General features: G+C 30.6%; 1 protein-coding gene across 1 annotated transcript in view; it reads left to right on the plus strand.

The window, feature by feature from the left end:
• The first annotated feature begins 1,712 nt into the window (after positions 1–1,712).
• The window catches only part of LOC107451264 (sn-1-specific diacylglycerol lipase ABHD11), a 31,348-nt gene continuing 8,880 nt past the window's right edge, over positions 1,713–24,180 (plus strand). The window contains exons 1-3 of the mRNA XM_087167946.1: positions 1,713–1,889; positions 12,181–12,334; positions 14,990–15,163. Of these exons, the coding sequence (XP_087024072.1) occupies positions 1,882–1,889; positions 12,181–12,334; positions 14,990–15,163 (336 nt within the window). The 5' untranslated portion in view covers positions 1,713–1,881. The remainder of the gene's footprint in view (positions 1,890–12,180; positions 12,335–14,989; positions 15,164–24,180) is intronic.

The following is a 24,180-nucleotide window of genomic DNA, read 5'->3' on the forward strand; positions in this document are numbered from 1 at the left end:
ATTGGTCCGATCGTTTCGTCATCGGTCCCACTTTAATGTTTCAGTGAGAAAAATAACGTCAGTAGCAATGCCTCACTTACCCACCTCTTTAGCCCTGTCACTTACCTGTCTAGAAGAAATTCAATTAACCCCCAAATCACCCAAGGCTAAAGAGAATAGAAGGGCTGGTTCACTCCTTTGAAGTAGCTCTCGCCGCGCCAATCCTCCGATTTTCTCTAGGGACGTCACTTTGGCGCAAAGCTCGCACTTTTACTTCAAGAACGGAGCGTTCGGCCTTAATAGCTCCAACTAATATTAGAGCATTTCTTTTTGCGAAAATTTCTAAGACATTTGTTATTTTCTATTATGACTTTCCTCAGTTTTTGCAGTGAATTTACAAGAATTTAAAACTATTATCGAAATGCCAGTTTGTGCGATTGCAACTTGAAAAAATTTTGATAGAAAAACAAAAGGAAAAAATATAATTTTCCGCGTGTTCCCTAAAGTAAATGAACAACTATGCAAAGAAGGGATTTCGAAATGACACAGTTAATATAAAACAGCAATACGTTTATTCTGTCGTAAAGAACTTTTATAAAAATTCATTATCTAAATAGAAACCACCTCGTTACTTTAAAAAGAAAGGCAGGTGAAAAAAATTAAAAAATGGATAAAGTCAAAGAAAATTAAAATGTAAATAAAAAGTATAAATAAAATACATAGTATATAGTTGGAATTCTCCTAATTTCATAACATATTTTTTAATGTAGTTATTCTAAATATTCATGATTTTTTTTAAAAATTATGTTCTCCTAAATATCTATAAATTATATCATCGTAAATTTAAATATCTATAAACAATTGTAAAATTTCTAATGTCATTATGAACCTAAATTATTATTTTGTTTCAGTAATTAGCGTTTATGGTTGATGTTTCCTAATGATTAAGTATGAACAAATTGCTATTAACGGCATATTTTAAAATCAGGGATTCTAAATTTAACTCAACTTATTGTTATAAAAGAATATGTAGATAAAAAAAGTGTTGATATATCCATTCATTTTTCTTAATAATTAAAGTTAAAACTGAACTTTTTAAAATAAAGTATTTATAGTGTCATTTTCGACAACTAGTAAAACATTTTTATAAGTTTAAAATGGTATTTTTTTTTAATATAATGGCCAAGAAAGTTTTCTTGAACTATGTTTATGAACGGAAATAATGTGTTAATTAAGTAAAGTTTGAAAGCTAATAACCAGAAAAAGTCTAACTTATTTTTACAAAGAGAAAGCTGCAAAGTTATCATAATATCTTTGCTTGCGATTTCCGAGATCTGTGGACACAGTGACGTCATGAGGAGGGAAATCGCAGCTTCAGCTCTAAGAGCGGAGTGAACTAGCCCTTCTATTCTCTTTAGCCCTGCAAATCACCCCAACTCTGTTCTCAAAAGGGTAAAACATACAGGGTAGAATTTGGAAGTTTTCAGTCATTATTTATATTTACATAACAAAGAATTCTGTGATGAGATTGGTTTTTCCGAAGAAACTATCTTTTTTCGTCGCTGTTGCTATAATTACTTTTCTAATAGTTTTCGATGAAGACAATATCGACTTTGTTCCTCTGTAAACATGTATTTTTTCAACAAGATTTAAAGGTCTATAAAATAAATGAACTAAACTATTTTTCACACGAGAGAGCATTAAAAAAGCAAACAGTTTTATCTAAGCAAAGCAAACTTTTGAGAAGGCAATAAGCGCGTGAGCAATAAGAAAATTTATTACTGTTTACAGCAACTATTTGCTTTTTAACTTCTTTAATCTCGTTCATCTGATTCATCTGATTGATATTTCTATTTTAGTCTATTTCATTCCATATTTTCTGAAATTAGGAAGGGTATAACAATGGACAAGTAAGTCTATTTTTTTAACTATAAAATAATTACACATATTAATTTTTTAATTAATAAGTAGTAAAGAAAATATTTTTTCAAAGCAAAATTTCATAAAAATAGTTCTACATAACTTTCTTTTTCAAATTCATTTTTATCAAAGTAAAAGAAAATATTAAACTTGTTCCTAAATGAAATATTCTCATTAGCCATCATTGTTCTTGCAAATCCGTGTCAGCAAATGTCTGATACTAGCGTATTAACTTTATGCTTACATCCAAGAATTATGCAACATTAACCCTGAATTATATACATTTATGTAACAAATAAGTGTTCTAAATACACAACAGCGTTTTCATCATGTTATTGTTTCAGATTTGCTTTGTTCTCCTAAGATCACATTTGACTCATTAAACATCACATTTAATTGATGTTTAGTAACAATTTCGTAAATATTTTTTATAAAAATTTATAATTTTATTATGTCTAAGATGAAATTTGATACTCTGATAGTTGAAAAGATTAGAAAACACTTGGTCGGATGATTGAAATACCTCCTCATGCAATCAATGTTATATCCAGTATTGCATATAAATTATAGAAGGAAATTTAATTTATCAAAATGATAAAGAATCTATAAAGCCTGGCTCACATATCGGTAGTGTATATAGAATAAAGGGAAAGAGTAGTAAGCTCGATTTAGTGTAGGGTATTTCGTAATCATTGTACTTACTATATACTTTTAGAACCTTTGTTAGACTGGAAGTTAATAAAATAAGCACAAGGTGGGTAACAAATTAATGATAAAACGAAAAAAAAGACAAAGAAATCTATTGAATCACTGAATGAAGAAAAAAAACAGCTGGAATGAAGAAAAAAAAACAATTATAAGAGTTTGTCTAATAAAATTTGGAGGTTTTTCTAATAATTGCCTTTCAACTCTTTTTATTTTCACTGGCAATGATACAGAATTTGACATTTTCAGTCGCTTCTTTCTAAATAGATTTCCTTAGCATTATCTTTTACAACTCTTATGGGAAACTAATTTGAGTTGTGATCAGAGTGAGGATTCAGCAGAAGAGAAAAAGTCCCAACACTGGATGCAATTTTTGGAATAAAATTTAAATACCAAGATGGACTAGATTTTTAAAATATTTATTAATTTGTAATTGGCAATTTTTCAACACTTCATCATAAAACTACTCCACGAAAAGTGCGCAATAACCTTTGTCTTGTTGATGTCAGACCATAAAATTCTAAGAAGTTATATTTAATGACTGTTTGGCGAGAAAATGGCTGCGTTATTAATGAGTCTGCGTGTTCAGTTGAGTCTGTCGCCAAAGATAAATAATTTGGAGAAATGCTAAATTTAAACATAATTTTAATGAAAACTTAACAAAATTAAAACCATAGAAGAATAATTGAACAAGTAAAAGCTGAAGAAAAACGTAAGGCAGGTTACCGAAAAAAGAGATAAGTAAAGTAAAGAAAAGTTGAGAAAAAGAACAAAGTATCGCAAAAATGGTTTCGATGGTAACGAAGTTTGAGATGACCACGATTTATTTCTTGAACTTCAGTTCAGTTCAAATAGATAACAAAAATTACTTTGAGCGTAGATTGCATATTTTAGGTTAACCAGAGCATGAACTTTTAGAATCAAGTACGATGATTTCGCCACAGAAACTCCCCCTCCAAATACCGGAGGTATGGAGCAAGGGAATTCTGAATTTCACACATCTACCACTCCTGGTGAACACTTGAGGTTGAGATTCTGATTTTGAACAATTCAAAGGAATGGAAGTTTCCAAAAAGGCAGGCTTGAGACGATCTATACTTATTGTAGTTGTGCGGGATCCAATTTTCAGAGTGAAATGTTTACCTTGTCGAGAGAGTACCTGGAAAGGTCCGTCGTATGGAGGGGTCAACGGAGGTTTTACCCAATCTTTTCGGATGAAAACGTGAGTAGAATCTTTTAAGGCGGGATGCACGAAACAGGTTTGACGAGAATGATCAGAAGCAGGAACGGGTGTAAGCTTTTCCATTGTCTCCCTCAAGTGTTCAATGAAAGTAGACTCTTCAATGGGTTTTGTGGAAGGGTGAAAAAACTGGCCAGGTAGGCGTAAACCTGTGCCGTAAACCATTTCAGAACAGGAACCTTTCAAGTCATCTTTAAATGCTGATCTGATTCCTAGTAAAACGATAGGAAGAGTCTCGGTCCATCGAAGTTTGTTGTGGCACATAATACCTTGCTTTAAGGTTCTATGCAGGCGTTCGATCATACCATTTGCCATAGCATGATACGGAGTGGTACGTATTCTTTTTATTCCCAGCATGGACGATAGATTGGCAAACAATTTTGACATGAATTGTCGGCCTTGATCACTTGTTATTACAGCTGGCACTCCAAACCGGGAAATCCAATTGGTAACGAAACATTTTGCAACAGCTTCAGCAGAGATGTCAGAGATGGGTATGACTTCAGGCCATCGAATATAGCGATCAATGCAGGTTAGTAAATAACGATAGCCTTCTGAAGGTGGGAGAGGTCCAACCAAATCAATATGGATGTGTTTGAACCTATGATCAGGTAACTTGAAACTCTGCAAAGGACTGTTAGTATGTCTTTGAACCTTCGATTTTTGACAGTCTATGCAAGAACGTGTCCAGTGTGCAATATCTCGGTTTATTGACGGCCAGATAAATCTCTGCTTGATCAGTACTTTAGTGCTATTGATACCTGGGTGTGAAAGGCCATGCAAACTGTCAAAAATAATCTTTCGATGATTGACAGGCACGTACGGTCGTACAAGGTCGTTGGACACGTCGCAGTGGAGGAAAACGTTCGGCTGAACTTCCATTTTCTGTAACTGAAGTGATGAAGATGAATTTGTCAATAGGTTCTGTAGTTCCTGGTCATCCTGTTGAGCTTTAGCAATATCTTCCAGATTTGCATTAGCTAGGCAAATATCGTTTATCCTAGACAGGGTATCAGCTACCACATTGTCAGCTCCAGAAACATGCTGAATGTCTGTGGTGTATTGGGAAATGTAGTCGAGTTGTCGTGATTGTCTTGGCGAACAAGTATCATGCTTTTTCCTAAAAGCGTATACCAGTGGACGGTGATCTGTGAAGATAGAAAAATATTTTCCTTCGACTGAATCTCTGCAGTGTCGAATGGCAGAGTAGATGGCTAATAATTCCCTATCGTAGGTACCAGAGTTGGCCGTTGATTACAGTAATCGATTACAACTGTAATTGATTACAGATAATTACAGCTATGTAATCAATTACTTGTAATCACGATTACAAGTAATCAATCACTTGTAATCGTGATTACAACTTTCAAAAAATTTTGATTACAGCTGTAATCATGATTACAATTTTGATTACAGTAATCAATTACTTGTAATCACGATTACAAGTAATCAATTACTTGTAATCGTGATTACAACTTTCAAAATATTTTGATTACAGCTGTAATCATGATTACAATTTTGATTACAGTAATCAATTACTTGTAGTCATGATTCCAAGTAATTGCGATTACAAGTAATCACAACAAAAACGATTACGAGTAATTATGATTACAAGTAATCAAAATATATGATTACATGTAATCATGATTACATGTAATTTGATTACAAGTAATTGTGATTACTTGTAATCAAACTATACGATTACAAGTTATTACGATTGTATACTATAGTCAAATTTTTTATGTAAGTATTCATGTGTTTACATATTTTTATGTACATAGAATGTACGCGCGCATGAACGTACAATTTGCGATTCCTATACATACAATGTATGCACAAACGTTGTTTGTACGTACAATATTCATAATTATATTGTAATATACTTAATGCAATGCGCATATGCTTAGTACATATAATTATGCATTTATGATACATGTACGCATGTATGTTAGTTTGTACAAAAAGGCAATGTTTTGTATCTTTGTATACATAGACAATGTATGTATGAACGTATATGAAAATAATGTTTATGCGTTTGCATGCTTTTATGTACTTAAGTACATATATTGTATAAATTTACGATAATAGCACGTACATACAATGTACGTATGTATATAAAATTGTACCTATTTGCTTACAATATGTAAGAATGTTATTTAAAGGTGCAATATATGCACATAGTTGCGTAAATAAAATGCGTACATGTATACATGCATATTTATATGTACATCGATATATGTGCACGCAAAGTATGTACTTATGTACAACTTACGTATGTACTTGTATAACTACATACTTTGTTAATACTTATGCGCATGTAATGCATGGATGTACAAAAAAATAGTTATATGCATAATGTACGCATGTACATACAACGTATACATGTACATAATTACAAGTAATGTACAAATACATGCGTACATTTAAATATATGTAATTACAATATACACATACATTGTGCATACATTAAAAAAATTTATATGAGTAAGGTTATTAAAATTTGTTTTAAAATTTATTCTAAGGCATATGAAACTCGACCTCAGATTTTTTAGAAAGCAAACGATAATTTTATTTGGAATTTCTAAATATTAATTCCACACATAGAATTTACCGTTTTTCTTGTCATTTAAAAAATTTCTATGAATCATGCATTATGTTATAAAAAAAATAAATCTGTATTGTCAAACATTTCATGAAAATACCTGAAAATAAATTTTTATTCAGAGAATTTCAAAATGATATAGAACAATTAAAGCTGAAAACTAAATTTAAATATCGTTTGATTTTGTCATTTAACTTGCTTGAGTCATTAAAAGTTAACTTACATACATTTCATTTATTGCATTGTACACATATTTAGACATAAATGTAATGTACATATGTATACGTGTAATGTATGTACGCATGTACAATGTATGCACATACATTCATGTATTGTACGTGCATATATAGTACATATGGATATGCATACATGGAACATACGTGTATTGTACATGTGTGGATACATTCATTGGACATATATACATTGCACCATATGCATAGATAGGGATAGCATGCATGCACACATGTAAAATTTGTACGAAAGAATTATGCCCAATATATTTATGCACATATGTACTGTATATGTACACATATGTACATTATATGAACATTATATGTTCATTTCATCATATGTACATTATATGAATATAGATCTGTACGCTATATGTATATACATCTGTACAATATATGCATCTCAAATGTGTGTATGTACGTACGTTATGCATGTCGAATGTATGTATGAATATATGTAAAATATAAATAAGCCCAATGTACGTACAATCGTACACAAATGTATTATGCATATTTGGATACTTACATTGAGCATGAACATATTATGTACATGTACATAAATACACTGAACATGCATATCATGTACATGTATACATACATATATTGCACATCCTACAGATATACCTATATTGTGCATGCATACATATATTATACTGTTCATAAATAAATTGCACATGCATGCATGGGACATACATTGTACAGACAATGTATGTATGTTCATACAAACACAAGTACTTGTATATTCATGCGTACATGAACATAGATATACATTTTACATACACAAATATTTGCTTAAAATGCATATATTCATTGTGTATAAATGTATATGTCAACATTGTTTGCACATACATACGTAATTATTATCTATATACATACGTACATATATTTTATACCTACAATATAAGTGTATGTACATGTGTGTGAAACTAAAATGTCTGAACATATGCACTAGATAAAATCATATGCACATACATTTTAGTTACATTCATTTGTACGTTTACAAATACGTACAAAATGCAGTACATGTTAATACGTGCAAAATGTATCATTATAAAATACATTCTACTATCTACTGTAAAATATAATCATTTATAAGAATACAATAGTCTTGTAATCGTGTAATTCGATTACATGTAATCATAATTACATGTAATCAGATTACATGTAATCAAATTACATGTAATCATGATTACATGTAATCATGATTACATGTAATCATGATTACATGTAATCATATACTTTGATTACTTGTAATCATAATTACTCGTAATCGTTTTTGTTGTGATTACTTGTAATCGCAATTACTTGTAATCATGATTACAAGTAATTGATTACTGTAATCAAAATTGTAATCATGATTACAACTGTAATCAAAATTTTTTGAAAGTTGTAATCATGATTACAAGTAATTGATTACTGTAATCGACTATGTAATCATGATTACAGCTGTAATCAAACTTTGTAATCACGATTACAAGTAATTGATTACTGTATTCAATATTGTAATCATGATTACAGCTGTAATCAAAATTTTTGAAAATTGTAATCATGATTACAAGTAATTGATTACTGTAATCAAAAAATGTAATCGATTACATTTTTGGCCAACTCTGGTTGGTACTATACTTCTTTTCAGCTGGAGTTAATTTCCGTGAAAAGAAAGCAATAGGTCGTGAACCATCTGGCGTGTGCGCTTGTAAGACTGCGCCTAAGGAAACTTCTGAAGCATCGACTGTAATGGAGATTGGATGAGCTGAAGGAAAATATGCCAATGTGGCTGAATTGGCGAGGTCACGCTTACACTTTTCGTACGCAGATATAGCTTCATCAGTCCAATTTACCAATCTATTATCATTTTTCTTAGAATCTTTAAGAAAATCATGAAGTACAGCTTGGGTTTGTGCAGCATTAGGAATGAAACGACGATAGAAATTAAGCATTGCCAAGAATCTTCTTAAGTCGGATATTGTTTTAGGTTTTGGCAGGTTTAAAATAGTCTCAACTTTAGCCGGGAGTGCTTTAACCCCTTCAGGTGTGTTTAAGCATCCCAGAAAAGAAACAGAGTCTTGGCCTAAGATACATTTAGAAGTGTTTAAAGTTAAACCGTGTTCGGCCAATCTTTGAAATACGAGTTTAAGGTGTACTTTGTGCTCTTGTTCAACTGGAATAGAGGCGATAAATCCACAAAAAACCGGGTCACCACTTATCTTTGGCGAGAAAACGGCTGCGTTATTTATGAGTCTGCGTGTTCAGTTGAGTCTGTCGCCAAAGATAAATAATTTGGAGAAATGCTAAATTTAAACATAATTTTAATGAAAACTTAACAAATTTAAAACCATAGAAGAATAATTGAACAAGTAAAAGCTGAAGAAAAACGTAAGGCAGGTTACCGAAAAAAGAGATAAGTAAAGTAAAGAAAAGTAGAGAAAAAGAACAAAGTATCGCAAAAATGGTTTCGATGGTAACGAAGTTTGAGATGACCACGATTTATTTCTTGAACTTCAGTTCAGTTCAAATAGATAACAAAAATTACTTTGAGCGTAGATTGTATATTTTAGGTTCGCCAGAGCATGAACTTTTAGAATCAAGTACGATGATTTCGCCACAACTGTTTCATTTATTTTTATGACAAAAGCTGTTCAGAATCAAGCTTATTTTTTTATTAACTCCAAGCAACAAGGCTATACAGCTTATGCAACTGCTACGAAAGACTATGCAAGTGCTTAGCGATTGATTTCGAGAAAAGTGACTTGTCAACTATTTTCTTTCCGTTGCTAATATTATAAACGCTGAAATTTCAGAAAACTGATGAAACAACTTCTTAAAAAAAAATTCTTTCAGATATGTAGTTTAGCTTACGAAGATGAAAAATATGTAAATATCTCAATTTTGATTAATTTGTCGTTTACGCTGATTTTTCTTTTGCACTACAATGTTTCATTTGTTATTTTCCTGTAGAGGGGGCATTCTTGGGTCACCCTGATTAATTTGCAGATTAGCTAGGTTATGTGCATATTAACGGCTCTCAAACTTTAGCGATAACATATGTACAGTGTGCTAAAAACAAAAAGGACACCCAGAATAACTTTCACTCTAATGATCTTCTCGCTCGAGGTGGTGACCGTAAATATGATAATTAATAAATGCGATATTTTAAATTACGAAATCAGACACTAAAACCTACTTCCTCTGAATAAACATACCTTTTTCTCGACGGAAATAGATTACTAACCCCCCCCCCCCAAAAAAAAAAAATATCGCGCGTAGTCACAATCTAGGTAATATGGTCTCAATAGTTTGGTCAGGAGAACGATCCAAAGTTTGGATTCCTTAACGTCTGTTTTACTTTTTGCGTATTTCGTTATATTATCTCGAGAACTTTCTAAGCGCATAGAAAAACTTTTGCGCGCTTTTATAAAAGCTATTATATTTCCTTGCAAAAAGTAATTTTAGTAAATTTATGTTATTTTTTTAATAATAGTCATAAAGTAGTTGTCATAATTTTGAATTGTGAGGTACACCATTTTTACATTATTTTAAAAAATGCAATTTTAATTGACAATATAAAAAATTGCAGCAGAATCGGACGAATAGTTTCTAAAAAATTGAATTTTAAGTTATTATCAACTTCAAAATTTTAATTTCTCAGTAACTATTTAACCCGCGATTTCGCTCACATTTTGTATTTAGATATGCACGATTGCATACTTTAAAAATTGTATGCAAAAAATATATACTTATCAATTAAAATTTTTCGACTATTGTTAAATAAAATAGTAAAAAATAATCATTTACAAAAATTAGTTTTTGCGGGTAAGCGAATCTTTGGTAAACGAATTTTCTAATAGTGTGTAAAATGTTTTCAATCGACTTTAAAAGTTCTCAAGATATGAGGAATTGCGCAAAGATTACATTAACATTAAGAGGTCCAAATTTGGATTGCTCTACTCACCAAATTATGGGGCCCATATCTTCCAGATTGTGGCTACACCCTATATTTTAGGAGTCAGAAATTCAAATCCGTTGGTAAAAAAGGTGTTTATTTTGAAAAAAATCTGTTTTTGAGTCTTATTTCGTAATTTAACATATCGTCTTCACTAATTAATTAATATATTTGTGGTCACTCCTTCGAACCATTAAGATTGAGCCTTAGAAGGTGAAGATCCAATCATTAGATCAGAAATTATTCAGGTTATTATCTTTTTTTCCTTTCTTTTTTTTCGGTGATTGAACAATTAAAGTCAAGGGGAATTTTATTTCATCAAATAAATTAGCCCGACAGCTTGTTGTTGTTATTCAAGGAGCACTTCTCGAAAATAAGTTTGTTTCTTTGTATAAAGAGTTTGCTGTCTTTTAATATAGATCCAAATTTTAAAAAAAAATAATAATGAATTACATAAAATAAATAAATGAATCATTGAACTAATAAAAAATAAATAATGAGAAACAATAAGATAACATATCCAAAGATAAAATACTATGTATTCAATTTTTGGTATAGCTCGTTCACCAGCAGTTGGCACTTGGCTCCGCCTTCATCACGTGGTATGCGACGATACTATTTCGCTATTTTTGGGAGAAGGTTGTGAGCAACCCTGAACAATGTTGCTATTTGGCGATCGTTTGGCAAAAATATTTATTTCGCAAACTTTATGTGCATTTTTTTAACAATGAATATTTCATAAATTTGATGATATTTTACACTATTTCTTATGATATTTCTTTCTTTTGAGTGAATAGTTTGTCCTTTATGAGACATTTCGCTGGGAGAACAACAGTTTTTAAATTTAAACTATATTTAATTAGCTAGTGTAACAAAAGGTATATTAGCAGATGATAAAGCAAAGTAAGTGAAAAATAATTCACTTTCTGTGTTTGGCGCAAATTAAGGGTTGTCTCAATTTCAACAACGGAGATGTTTTTCCTCTTACTCCCCCGCGCTGAAATGAACTCTGCGTCCGAGGAGGTGGAGCCAAGTCTCAACTCCTGGTGAACGAACTATACTTTCATATTATGCACTATACCAGTATTTCAATTGGACTAAATAAGAAAATGCCATTTAACTTTTTATTCACCAAACACGTAGAGAGCATCACTTTCAAAAACCATGGAGTGGCGAGAGAAAGACGTTTAGAACAAAATAATAGTACGTTCTGTGTTTTAGGTCTGAGAAAATTATATTTGTTTTCTCATTTTAATTAAATTGAGAAACGTAGATTACAGGATCATTTTATTTTTTCATTTCTTATTTTTGTTCTTGTGACTGTTAGAGTTTGTTTCAATTGAAAAGTGGTCGAGATTATATTTGGCGATAAAAGAGCGATAAATTTTATTCACATTTCTTAGGAAATCACTGTAACTTGACACTTGTGTCCAGTGACATTGGATTGACATTAGGGGCAACGCTCTGGCGTTAAGCAATATTAGAAGGAAAAAACTAAGCATCTTTGACTTTTATTTTCTAATACTTAGAGATTCTCATTTCGCAAAATAATTTTTTGCAGCTATGTTCCTATTAACTTATCTTATGATTTGTATGAATCTACTGAAGGCAGTGACCCCAACTTAACACCTGTAGTTCTTGTTCATGGGCTTGCATCGGAGAGAAAGACGTGGAAACTCACTGCTCCAATTATTGCCGAAAAATCGAGGAGAAAGGTAAGAATATGTGAGCATATTATTTATTCTGTTATATCAATTTAAATATTTTTTTGTATCGTGTGAACTTGTTGATTTTAAAAGTAATACGCGTCTGACCCCAGTAATCTTTTGACCGGGGTAGCGTGGTTAGCAAAGCCTTGCTCTCTCATTCTTGAGAATGGGAGTTTGAATCCTGCCGGGCGAAGACTCCCCGTGTTGTAAATGGGTAGTTAAATCTGTCGGGTCACAAAGTTCTCCATGTTCCCATAAGAAATTATACTTCAAGGGGCCAATAATAACTTTTAAGGGAATTGGCGATTGATCATTCTCTGGCTCAGGACAAAATTACAATCTGTGGATGAATGAATGGATCCACCCTGTAAGCGTGTGTGTATTTATAGAGTGGTGTGGCTAAAATCGAATTCTTGGCCATAGGTAGCGCCACTGGAAAGCAGGAGCAATCACACCCCTTGCCTTAATGCTCTACGACAACAACAACAACCAGTAATCTCTTAAAAAAACTTGGTTTAAAAAGGAAGAATTTTTATAAGCACTCTATAAAATTATGAAATGTTATCTGGTAAGGGTTTATGAAACTAAATTGCTTCGCTAGTAAAATTCCCATCAATTCACAGTGCCATCACACGATTTACATGAAATTTACTGCTGTTTTTGATTCTGACTGGTCACTTATGTTAGCTTTAATTATGGACATGGTGTAGTTTTTCAGGTTTTCTAAGAAAAAAAAATATCCTTAAAATGAAATTTTCTAATCTAAATATAATTGATAATAAATATAGCATACCGTTAGGTGTGCTGTATTTATTACCATTATGCATATATTTATTACCGTTATATATATGTATACACACACACACATATATATATATATATATATATATATATATATATATATATATATATATATATATATATATATATATATATATATATATATATATATATATATATATATATATATACCATTACGCATAAACGCATAAAGAAGAAATTTGGCTATATTTTTAAAATTCCGAAATGTTGGGGATTAAAAATATGACATAATCGATTATAAGTAAGATAAATTATAGAGGAAGCTCTCTGATAAGGCGATTCTCATTTGTAAAAAAATAATGTGAGAATCCTAATGCTTTTATACACTCTGAAATTGATTTCCTGAAATTCACTAAAATCTTACTTTGCTTTATTTTTTCAATAAGCTCTTGATGCAATGTTCCTTGATGCAATTACTTCTATGTATTACTATTTTATATCTTGTAAAAATATTCATGGAAACTTCAGTCTAAGATAAAAGAACAATATTTTTCATTCTTCTTCACTGGCCACCAACTTTTGCGGACTTAAATTATTTCAAACAAAGCTATCAAGAACCACAACTGATGCATTAGAATTTTAAATTCAATTAAAAGTTTCTGGAAGTACCACGATCATTGTAAATCACCTATCAAGAAATAATTTCCATTATAGGGCTTATACCGTAAGTATTAATACAACAACTGGAGAATAATTTCTGTTATCGAGGTCAGACAGTAAGTATATATGCATCTGCGAAAAAATTTATTTTACTTAATTGGGAGTCATGCAGACTGTACCATTGCAACAATAAAATAAACACTTTATACGGAATGTTACGCGAATTTAAAGGGAAATAAGAAAAAATAAACCTGCTTTTTGTGAAAAATATTTCTTTTTTTTTAGCTTAATAAATTTTCTAAGTTTACATTATTTGATAGCTGATAATTTTTGCCTGTTTACATTATTATTTTCCACTTCTTATCAATAAATTATTTTTCAAGTGTGTACAAACTTTTCTAAATATTGGTAGAAATGTTACATGCAATAATTGTGTCTGAAAATATAATATATCAATTTCATTATATCAAAAATTCTTATTTATCAGTGATAAGTTAGAATTCTAGATCAAACTTTTTGCATGAATTTAGTTTCTATCAATACACTGAACTATCTGAAAGAAATTCTATTAATAGCTTTTCTTCTTAATAAATCGAAATTTTTTGAAAAGTTTCATAAAGTTTTTTTTCTCCATTTTTCTCATATTATGCCATTTCTTAGCTTTCTTTTTCAACAGGGATATCTGTTAAAAAACTAGAAAGACTGAAAATTGCTGCACTTAAAATATCTGGAAAGGGCCTACATGGAAAAGACCAATATGGCCTTTTCAAGAGCTTTTGCGAGCAGCAGTCGGTATGCGGCAATGTTCAGTCTTTCTAGTGTTTCGACAAACACCCCTGCTAACAAAGAAAACTGAATGCATAATGAATTCCAATTTTGTTTTTATGCGATATTGACGGTGAGCACTTAGGAGAAGAACTCGCCAAAAAATGTCTGAAGGTAAAGTGATTTCTTCGAGAATTTTCTGATAAACAGAAACGTGTAATTCTAAAGCTTGATAGCTTGCTCAGCAGCAAAATAGATGTTTAAACATAAAATTCTATAGGGTTCATTATACTTCCGATATTTGCCGCAACTATGGAATGTCGAAAGCTCCTTCAAATGCCAATCAATTTTAAAGAATATATTTTTATGGCATTCCATTTATTTCATATCACAATCTTTCCCGTATGCCCCGAGTACCGATATTGCCTAAAATCTATATTATCTTTGTTTATATTACTGCACATTTTATTTTAGGTCTATGCATATGATGCCAGAAACTACGGTGACAGTGAATATACTGATGAATTTAGTTTCTCCTTAAATGTGGATGATCTTTTTCATTTTATGAATGTAGTAAATTTGCCGAAAGCTGTATTATTTGGACACAGTATGGGTGCCTCCACTGTAGCTTATGCAGCCCTTAAGAAGGTAAAGATTCATTACATTTACAGTAGCAATGTGCATCATGACAAATAAGACATTTGAATTTAGAGGAAAATATCAGTTTCTTGTATATTTGTGGCTGAAAACAACGAATCTCTCATTATTTTTATTTACCATGCCATATCGACCTTTTAGCTTAATATGTATTTTAACGGCACTAAGAAAACATTTAACTTAGAGAAAAAGAAATTAATCCGACTAAAAGAGCTCTCACTGTAGTTTCGGAAGTTAAAGATTTATTAACAGTAATCTATTCCGCAATATTTTATTATAAATAAGGAAATATTTCCTTCAAAAAACTTGGTCTCTGTTAGAGGAATGATGTTTAATATAATTTTTAACTTTACCTCGCCGTGCGCAACTCTGGTACATAATGCTTCTAACCTTTTATCCACACACTCCTGTGTATGGCAAAGTCCCTTATTTGCAAAGATCTTCTTTTTGCACCTTTGCAATCGTATTCTCAGCATCCCCTTCAATTTTCTCTCAACATTTTCAGAATTTGATGTATTTGTTCATACACTACTGTTCAAAACTGAAAACGAGGTTATTTTTCTTTTGTAACGTCGTGAAAACGTATTCCAAATCAGCATTACAATAAATAATAACATTGTGAAGTTTATCAAAGAAACAAAATGAAAAATTTGATGGATAAAAAGGAACTTCATTCAAAATTTAATTTCAAGCTCAGTTGTATAGAAGAATAACTCCCATGTGTCTTGGAAATTGCTAGGGAGCATATGAACAACCCTGACAGCCATGCATGACTTAAATTGTCAGCTCAAGCTACGTAGCACTCTTTAGCATCGAGCTAAAGTTTTGTACTCTCGGTGACTACGTACAATATTTATATTGTACTTCGTCTTTGAAGAGTTAGGATGGAAATTTTTTAATAGGCTTGCTACCTTTTACTGCTATGTCACTTAAAACTTTTTTAAATGTGTTTAGTTCTTTCTAAAATCACAATACTGTTTTTCAAACAACTGCATCAGACTTAAGAAAAATAATTGCAAAAATATTAAATATATTTAGAAAGTTCATCGCAAACGAGGTGAGGATTGCATCAAATTATTCCTTAAAAAGAATCATGTGGTTTTAAATGTATTTCTGCCATGTATATTCTAGATTTTTAATTATATCTTTTACCTACATCATCTGACAATAGTTTTGAAGCAAGTAGGTAAAAATTTTGATATTGCATATTTCCACATCTAGATTTTACTAATTAATTAAAACTCTAACTAATTTTGGTGTTGACATGGAACTAGAATTTTCTGTATTAAACTAAACGTTTATTTAAGTGATTATAATGAAAAAAGAGATTCTTCTAAATACATCAATATTCGGAAACTCATCTCTGAAAATAAAAACTTTTTAGTGCGTAGAGGAGTTTTGCCATCTACTTAACATAATGTATGTGGCACCCGAAATATATTTGTTTTGACGCCTGATGGATATTTTGGTTTAGTGTGACAAAATTTTTTAAATCTCAAGCAGAATCGCAGGAATTCTTTCTAATCGTCTCCAGACAGTTATATTTTAGGTTTGGTACCAAATTGCATAGCAACATCAATATAGTCAGTTTTTTTTTCTTTTTACCTGCGCATCACAGATCTCAGCTGTTTCACTGATTATATTGATTTCAGGGGACGGCTCCTTAAGTCTTAGAAAATTTATAGCTGGAGCCTTATAGTTCTATCATATCTATTACTTCTTTATTTCATTATATAATATCTTTATATTATTCCATCATATCTTCATTTTTCAATCAAATAATTATATCAAAACTAGAATGTGTTGAAGGCATGCAAGGGTTAAGAATTTTTCTTCAAACAATTGCTCAAATAAAACTTAAGTTCTCTGCCAACTTTCAGTACTGAATAAATAGTGTTTGCATTGCTTCTATTTCCTTCCCTGCTTCCCTTTTTGTACTTCTTGGACATTCGTTTGTACAACCTCAATCATCTGAATTCCTTTCATGAATAAATCTTTGTTATGTTTGGACTAATTCTTTGAACATTTCACCAATCCTAGTAAAATTTATTAAATTGGGCGATGCATTTTTTCATTTACTTTGCATTTATGTTCCACCACCACCCAAAACATATCAAAATTTCTGCATCCTCCTTTTTCCCAATTTTATTCGGCAGTTGTTGTAAAACAATCTATGTTCCTAATCTATCTAACTCCTCAGAGTTGTTGGACGAAACGCATGCACATTCAGATAAATGTTAAATTTGTGGATTTAAGTTACTCTTGAAGCAGAGGAAATCCATACCATTAAAAAATAGTTAATTTTCTTCTTTTTTGTATTCTGAATCGTATTTTTGTAATTTTTAATAAGTATGCTTGGTTTAAAATGACACGCTATTTTGTATAAAAGAAAAAATGTATCAATCTTGAAAAATATAGCTTTTATTTATTTTTTTACAAGTATAACTACATTGTAAAAGTATTTTGGTAATTATGTTGAATGTAGAAAAATGAAATTGAAAGTAACTGAATTTAGATATTCTATTGCAATGTACCAATTGGAACAAACTAACGGTACTTTCCCACTGAAGTTTAAACTCTTAGCTTCTTTCATTCGTTGAAAATAGACATAAGTAAGCTGAAATGATGACTATTTTTATTGGTTTCAGTTTTCGAATTATTAATATTCCTTCCGGTATGTTTCTGAACTACCGAGATAAAATTTTAAAATTTTATTTTCTTTGATATAATTATCTAAAATAACACAAATATGAAAGATTTACGCCAATTAAGTGGGAAAAGAAATTACGGTCCATATCTAAGATTCCTAAAAGATTCATTTATGAAAGAGATATTACATTAGAAAACACTTCTTTTCGGCTAATATCTGAAATCTTTCACAGGTATAGAAAAAAAATTATTATCAGTCTTACTTGAGTCATTTTACAATAATTAACAAAAGAATGCACAGATTTCTCAACACTCATTAAAAAATTGGCTTTAATGGGATGATTATCATAATATTCTAGCAGGTTTCAATTCCCAAAATGTTTTTACAACCACGTGTTTGGATTTTGTCACGAAAACTTAACAGTTTTCGGATTTTATTGCTAAGAACATATATTTTTCTATTTAACCGTCGTTAAACAGCGCAACCAATTCTGGGTTTATGACTAAATTATGACTATTTTTATTGTTTTCTGTTTTCGCTAACCAATTCTGGGTTTACGACTAAATGATTACTATTTTTATTGTTATCTGTTTTCGAATTATTATTAGTCCGACACGAATGTCCCTGAACAATCAAGATAAAAGTTTAAGCCTTTATTTTTTGAACATATTTATCTAAAATAACACAAATAATATATATACGACAAATAAGTGAGAAAAGAAGTCACAGTCTAAATCTAAGGTTCCTGTAAGATTAATTTGTGAAAGAGATATTGCGTTAGAAAACACTTTTTTTCTGCTAATCTCCGAAATCTTTCACCGAAATAGAAAAAAAAATTATTTTTGTCTTACTTGAGTCATTTTACGATAATTAACAAGAGAATGCACAGATTTCTAATCATTCTTAAAAAAATTGGTTTTGAGGGTAGGACTAGCATAACATTCTAGCAGGTTTCAATTCCAAAAAGAAAGAGTTAGAAATTTAATCCATATCTGATGTTGATTTGATTGCAATTAAGAGCAGATTTGAGTTCTTACAACCACCCGTTAGGAAGTTTAGATTTTGTAACGAAAACTTACTACTTTCGGATTTTATCTCAAAAAACATATTTTTCTATGCAACCATTGTTAAACAGCCGAATTAATTCTGGGTGCGACTACCGATATTCAACAATTGCAATTTTGAACCCAATCCAGAAAACAGGGGAACTCCAAAAGTTCTATTGTTTTTCAGATTGGGTTCAAATTTACAAGATTATGGATTGAGCATTAGTAGTTGAACATTAGTAGTTAGTATATATTGAGCATTAGTAGTTGTAAACTCAAAATTGGGTCGGCTGTTCAACGACCGTTATTAAATAAAATAAGTAGGGTTTCTTTTCAAGTTTCTGAAGACTGTATATTTTTGCCGAAAGAAAGTCGTGATCAGTTATTTTAAAGTCGCGTATACACTAATACTAAGAGTTAATTCATAGTTTCATTTCTACCTTCCGTAGAGAAACTATGTTAGCAAAAAAATTGAGTTAATCTTAAAACGCTTGAATATATGTCTTGTGATTCTAACAAGTCATTATGTTTTAGATACCATTGTAGTGAATCTATGTCAGATCATTGAGAACAGTTCTTTGAAATATTTTTTATTATTCGTCCATTTTAAGTTCACTCATGTTAATGCTTTAAACTATGCCACGAAGCTGGAATAGGGTTTTGTTTCTTAAATGCTTGATCGACAAATTTTTATTCTAAGTCGTCAAAAGCACCTTTGAAATCAGTGTATAGTAATTAGCCATACGTGTTGTATTGTCTTAGATATTTGCATTTAGATCGCTATCAATTCCAAAATAATAATCTAGTTTCTTGTCGAACATTTTTTCTAATAGTTTTCCTAAGCGATATACTTTAATTACTTAAACTCTATAGGATGTCTACCTCTATAGAATTGAAATCGACACGAGCACCTCGATAGGATTGAAATCGGCACTATAATCAACAAGGCTCAGGGTAATCCCTCCGCCATGAATTATGATAGATTTATGTTCTTATCGAATTTAGAAAGTTTTATCTTTCATTTGTGTATCCGAAGTATTTCAATGCGATATTAAATTACAAAACTCCAATCTTCAAGTTAATTGAAATAACTCATAACTTTCCTGGTAATTAAGTTACCCTTAAGTCTTGTAAAGTGGGATACCTAATTGGTATCTTGTACTTGATTCCCAGCAGCCAAAAAGATAAATAATTTTAAAAACGCCGATTGCACTTCAAATCATCCAAGATCCCAAAGTGATAGTCGATCAGTATGACGATTTATTATTATTTATTATTTTTAAACAAATGCCAGCCATTGCCTATTAGGTCATTAGGCTTCTAGCTCACCTGTACTTCTTAACAATACTGTGTCAAAGTCTTTTAGTGCAGAGCACGTGACCAAATAAGCAACAGTCATGGCTTGCCCCAAGTTACCTAAAAGTATATATATATATATATATATATATATATATATATATATATATATATATATATATAAAGGTAAACATGGCGATAACCTTCAGGATTATTAGGTAATCGGTGCGCGAATTGACAAAACATACCGTAGATTATAAACTAGGCGATTGCAAGTAGAATTGGCGATGGATTACACGTAAATGTGGTGGGAGAACGAAATTACATTAACCTAAACAGTGAAATTTGATATTTTTTTCCCCTCCTCGACTAGCCATGATGAATAAAAATAACTCATTAATTCATTTTAGTAGAGAATTAAAAAAAAAAATAAACTTTTTATTCTTAGGATCACGTTACAAATAAACTGTATTTATATTTTATTAAGCGCAATAATTTATACTAGGAGGCTCCGCCCCCTGCTCGCTTACGCTCTCCAACCCCCGAGAATCGCTACGCAATCCTATGCGGTTCACGACGTGAACCATGGCTCGCTGCCCTCGCTCGCCAATGAACACAATGTTCTAGCACAAAGACATAGTATATTATCATCAAAGTTATAGTATTGTACTTATGTAGAAGAATTCTACCAATGCTCTTATTGGCTTTTAAAAAAGTATATTAGCTATTTAGATTGTACATGGTGAAAAAATCAAAACATTAGCTAAATGAGAAACATATTAGCAAAATAAATTATCAAATATTGCAGTTACTCACCTAAATTCAACTAAATGTGTATAATAAATTAGTTAATGCTAGAATTTCTGAAAGTTTTAGAAAAAAATTTTATTGTTTAAAAATATAAACTTTAAACCTTAACTTTTCCTTGTGAGATAATAACCCTCATAAAGTCTTTCATTTTCAAAAACACAAAAATTTGTTTTATCGCCAAATGAAATATTTTTTGGTGATCAGCATTACTGAAATCAATTTCTATATTAATTAACATTTGTGATAAAGTACATAACATTTTAGAACAAAATAAGGATGTTTTACGTACAATAAATTAAAATGCATGGCTGTTAGCTTTACCCGAAAAATACCACGTGGAGGTCGCCATGCTGCATTTCTAATCGGGGAGTTTTGATTTTGGCAGTTCCCCTTGCCTACTGCCAATACAAGTTTCAATTTAATTTTTTCCAAAAAACATTTTTTTCTGCAAAGCTCTAAGAAATTAACACTAAGCATTTAGAATTTCTTTGAAAACACAATTATAGATTTGGCATCTTGGAGCAATTGCTGAAAGACTGTCAAATGACTTAACTCTTGACAGGCCAACATAAAGTTGTCCATGACTAAAAACTTGTTTCGTATATTTGCCAGAAGAATTTCTTTCTTTGGCCCAGAAGTAAGCATTACAATAACTACATTGTTCCGTCATTGAGCCAATATTATACTCTTCAACATCTACTGTTACATCTTGAACAGTTGCACTTGATCTCTGCAATCTACGTCCTCCATAACATTCCTCAACACTTTCTTAGGCTCTTCGAACACGTTTTCTTTCATTACGTTTAAAAGCCCTAGCAGCTCCACTAATATTCTGCATTTTAAAGCGTGAAAATTCAATGCATAAATAAACGCAAAATATAAAAAAATTCAATGAATTCAATACAAACACTTAGACGTTTAGGTAGCTCGCAGTAGAAAAATATCAATTCAACAGCGGCCTTTTAAAGCATTCTCACTTCAATTAATTAATTAATTTCTAATTGAGTTTAAATTAAATATTATCATGTTTTTAGGGCATGAATCTGAATTGAACAACCTGATAATGCTCACTCTGGTTATTGTTTCCGTTTTTAAAAGCGCTATATGTTGAGCCACCTCATGTGACATTTGCCATGTGACATTTTTAGCAGCAATCATTGGCCGATTTTCTAACGTTGCCATTCGGGGAGTTGTAATGAGGCTTTTTTTTGGTGCCGTGTAAGAGAAATATATATATAGATTTTATAAAACGATCTAGTTTTTTGATATAACAGATTAAATTTTTTTTTCAAGAATTGGGTATAATATAAGCTACGTCACAGGTTGTGTTGTTCCTACTAAATTTAACCCATGAACGGCATTTTCTGCGAGCCTAATTTCAAGCCACAAATAAACAAACGAAGTGTTCGATCGTTTAAATAGCTGCTCGCCAGATTTTATTGCATTATAAAGAAAAGTTATTGAAACTAAATACAACTAAATAAACAACAACCACTAAAACAAATAACAACAACTACTAATAACAATAACTAAATAAACAACAACTAAATTCCATTCGTTTAGCATTGCGTCATATGTTGTTCCTACTAAATCGAAGTAGTTGTGTTTTTTTCATATTATACCCAATTGTGTTTGTGAAGAAATAAAAATAATTTATTATTGAACCAATCACAAAAAATAACGTAACAATTTAATACCATGTTTTATTGGAAAGCTATTTTGAAGAATTAATTCTATTTAACTTTTATTGTAAGAAAACATAACCTGTTTTAATTTAGTGATTTTCTCTCTGTTAAATCAATCTTGATAAAAGAATAATGTAAACTTTTTTATGAACATTTTTTTTAGAAATTAACAAAGACATATTATTTATTAGAAAAAAAAATTGGAGTATTCAAAAATGTTATCACGCTTTAAAGTAAAAATTTCTTGCAAATGAAAAAATCGATATTTTTAAAATTTTAAAGTAATCGGAAATTTGTTAGTGAAAAAAGAAATATGTGAAATAATTTCAAGAAGAGAAAAATGTACAAATGAAGGGATTTTTCTTCAATGACTTATATCGCGTTTGTTTTATTACTAGAAGCATTTATTGTAAAAAAATATTTATTAAATAACTTTTTTTTCAATGGGATGAGATCTTGAACTTCGTGAAAAATTGACTCAATTCCTTAATATATATAAAAGTCCGTAAATACTTCATTTATTATGGAGGTCATAGATACCTTGATACTCTTTCAGTATAAGAATAATAAATGCAATTAATAGAAAATGCACAATTTTAAAAATATATTTTATTTACATATATTGGGTGCAGGTTATTCTGCAACGATCATACGTAGCATAAATTTATAGATTCCTAAATACTGTTATATGAATTAGGTAACTAAAAACATAATTAAAAAAATAACAGAATTAAAAAATAACATAATTAAAAAAAATTTCAACCTTTAATTGAAAACTTCCTGTAGTCAAGTATTAATAATAATTATAATTTTTAACAACTTTTTTAAACAAAAATTTTTAATTCTCAAACTTAATACTATCCTTCATATGAAAATATCTGAAAATTTGTAAAAGAAAAACTATATTTTAAAATTGAGCCATTGGCGACAACAGAGGTCAGATATATATACTGAGTTTAAATAAATTATATATTATAGAACTCACATTTAGGACTTAGATCAATTTATTATCAGTTCATAAGAGTGTTTTTTAATAAATAAATGTAGTGATTGTTTGATTTATAATTGTAAGTCCTGAGTGTTTAATGTTAAGTTATGTTTCCTATGAAATAATTTTTGAACTATGCAAAGCAGGGCGAATTTCAACTTATAATGATAAAAACTTTAAATGAAATACTTTAAGAAAAATACCTTCTAAATAAGATTTAAATAAAAGGCAATCACTTCGCCTGAGTGATTTTGTAAAGAATTCTAAACTTTTTAATTTTACAAGTTAGGTGAAAAGTAAATATCTTACAATAGTGTAGGGAATGAAGGAAATTCTAAATAAAATGAACATTAAAACATTGAGTGCAAAAAAATTTCAATTCACTTAAAAGTTCACTGGAAAGTTCCCAAGATAGGGTGAAATGCGCAAAAAGTAAGGCAAACACTAAGGGTCCTAACATTGCATTGCTTTCCTGACCAAACTATTGGGATAATATTTCCAGATTGCGGCAACCCCTACATGCTGGGGATCAA

This window comes from Parasteatoda tepidariorum, chromosome 7 (assembly GCF_982258835.1).
Source record: "Parasteatoda tepidariorum strain Cologne lab strain chromosome 7, Ptep-v5.0, whole genome shotgun sequence".
In the NCBI taxonomy this organism is placed as follows: domain Eukaryota; kingdom Metazoa; phylum Arthropoda; class Arachnida; order Araneae; family Theridiidae; genus Parasteatoda; species Parasteatoda tepidariorum.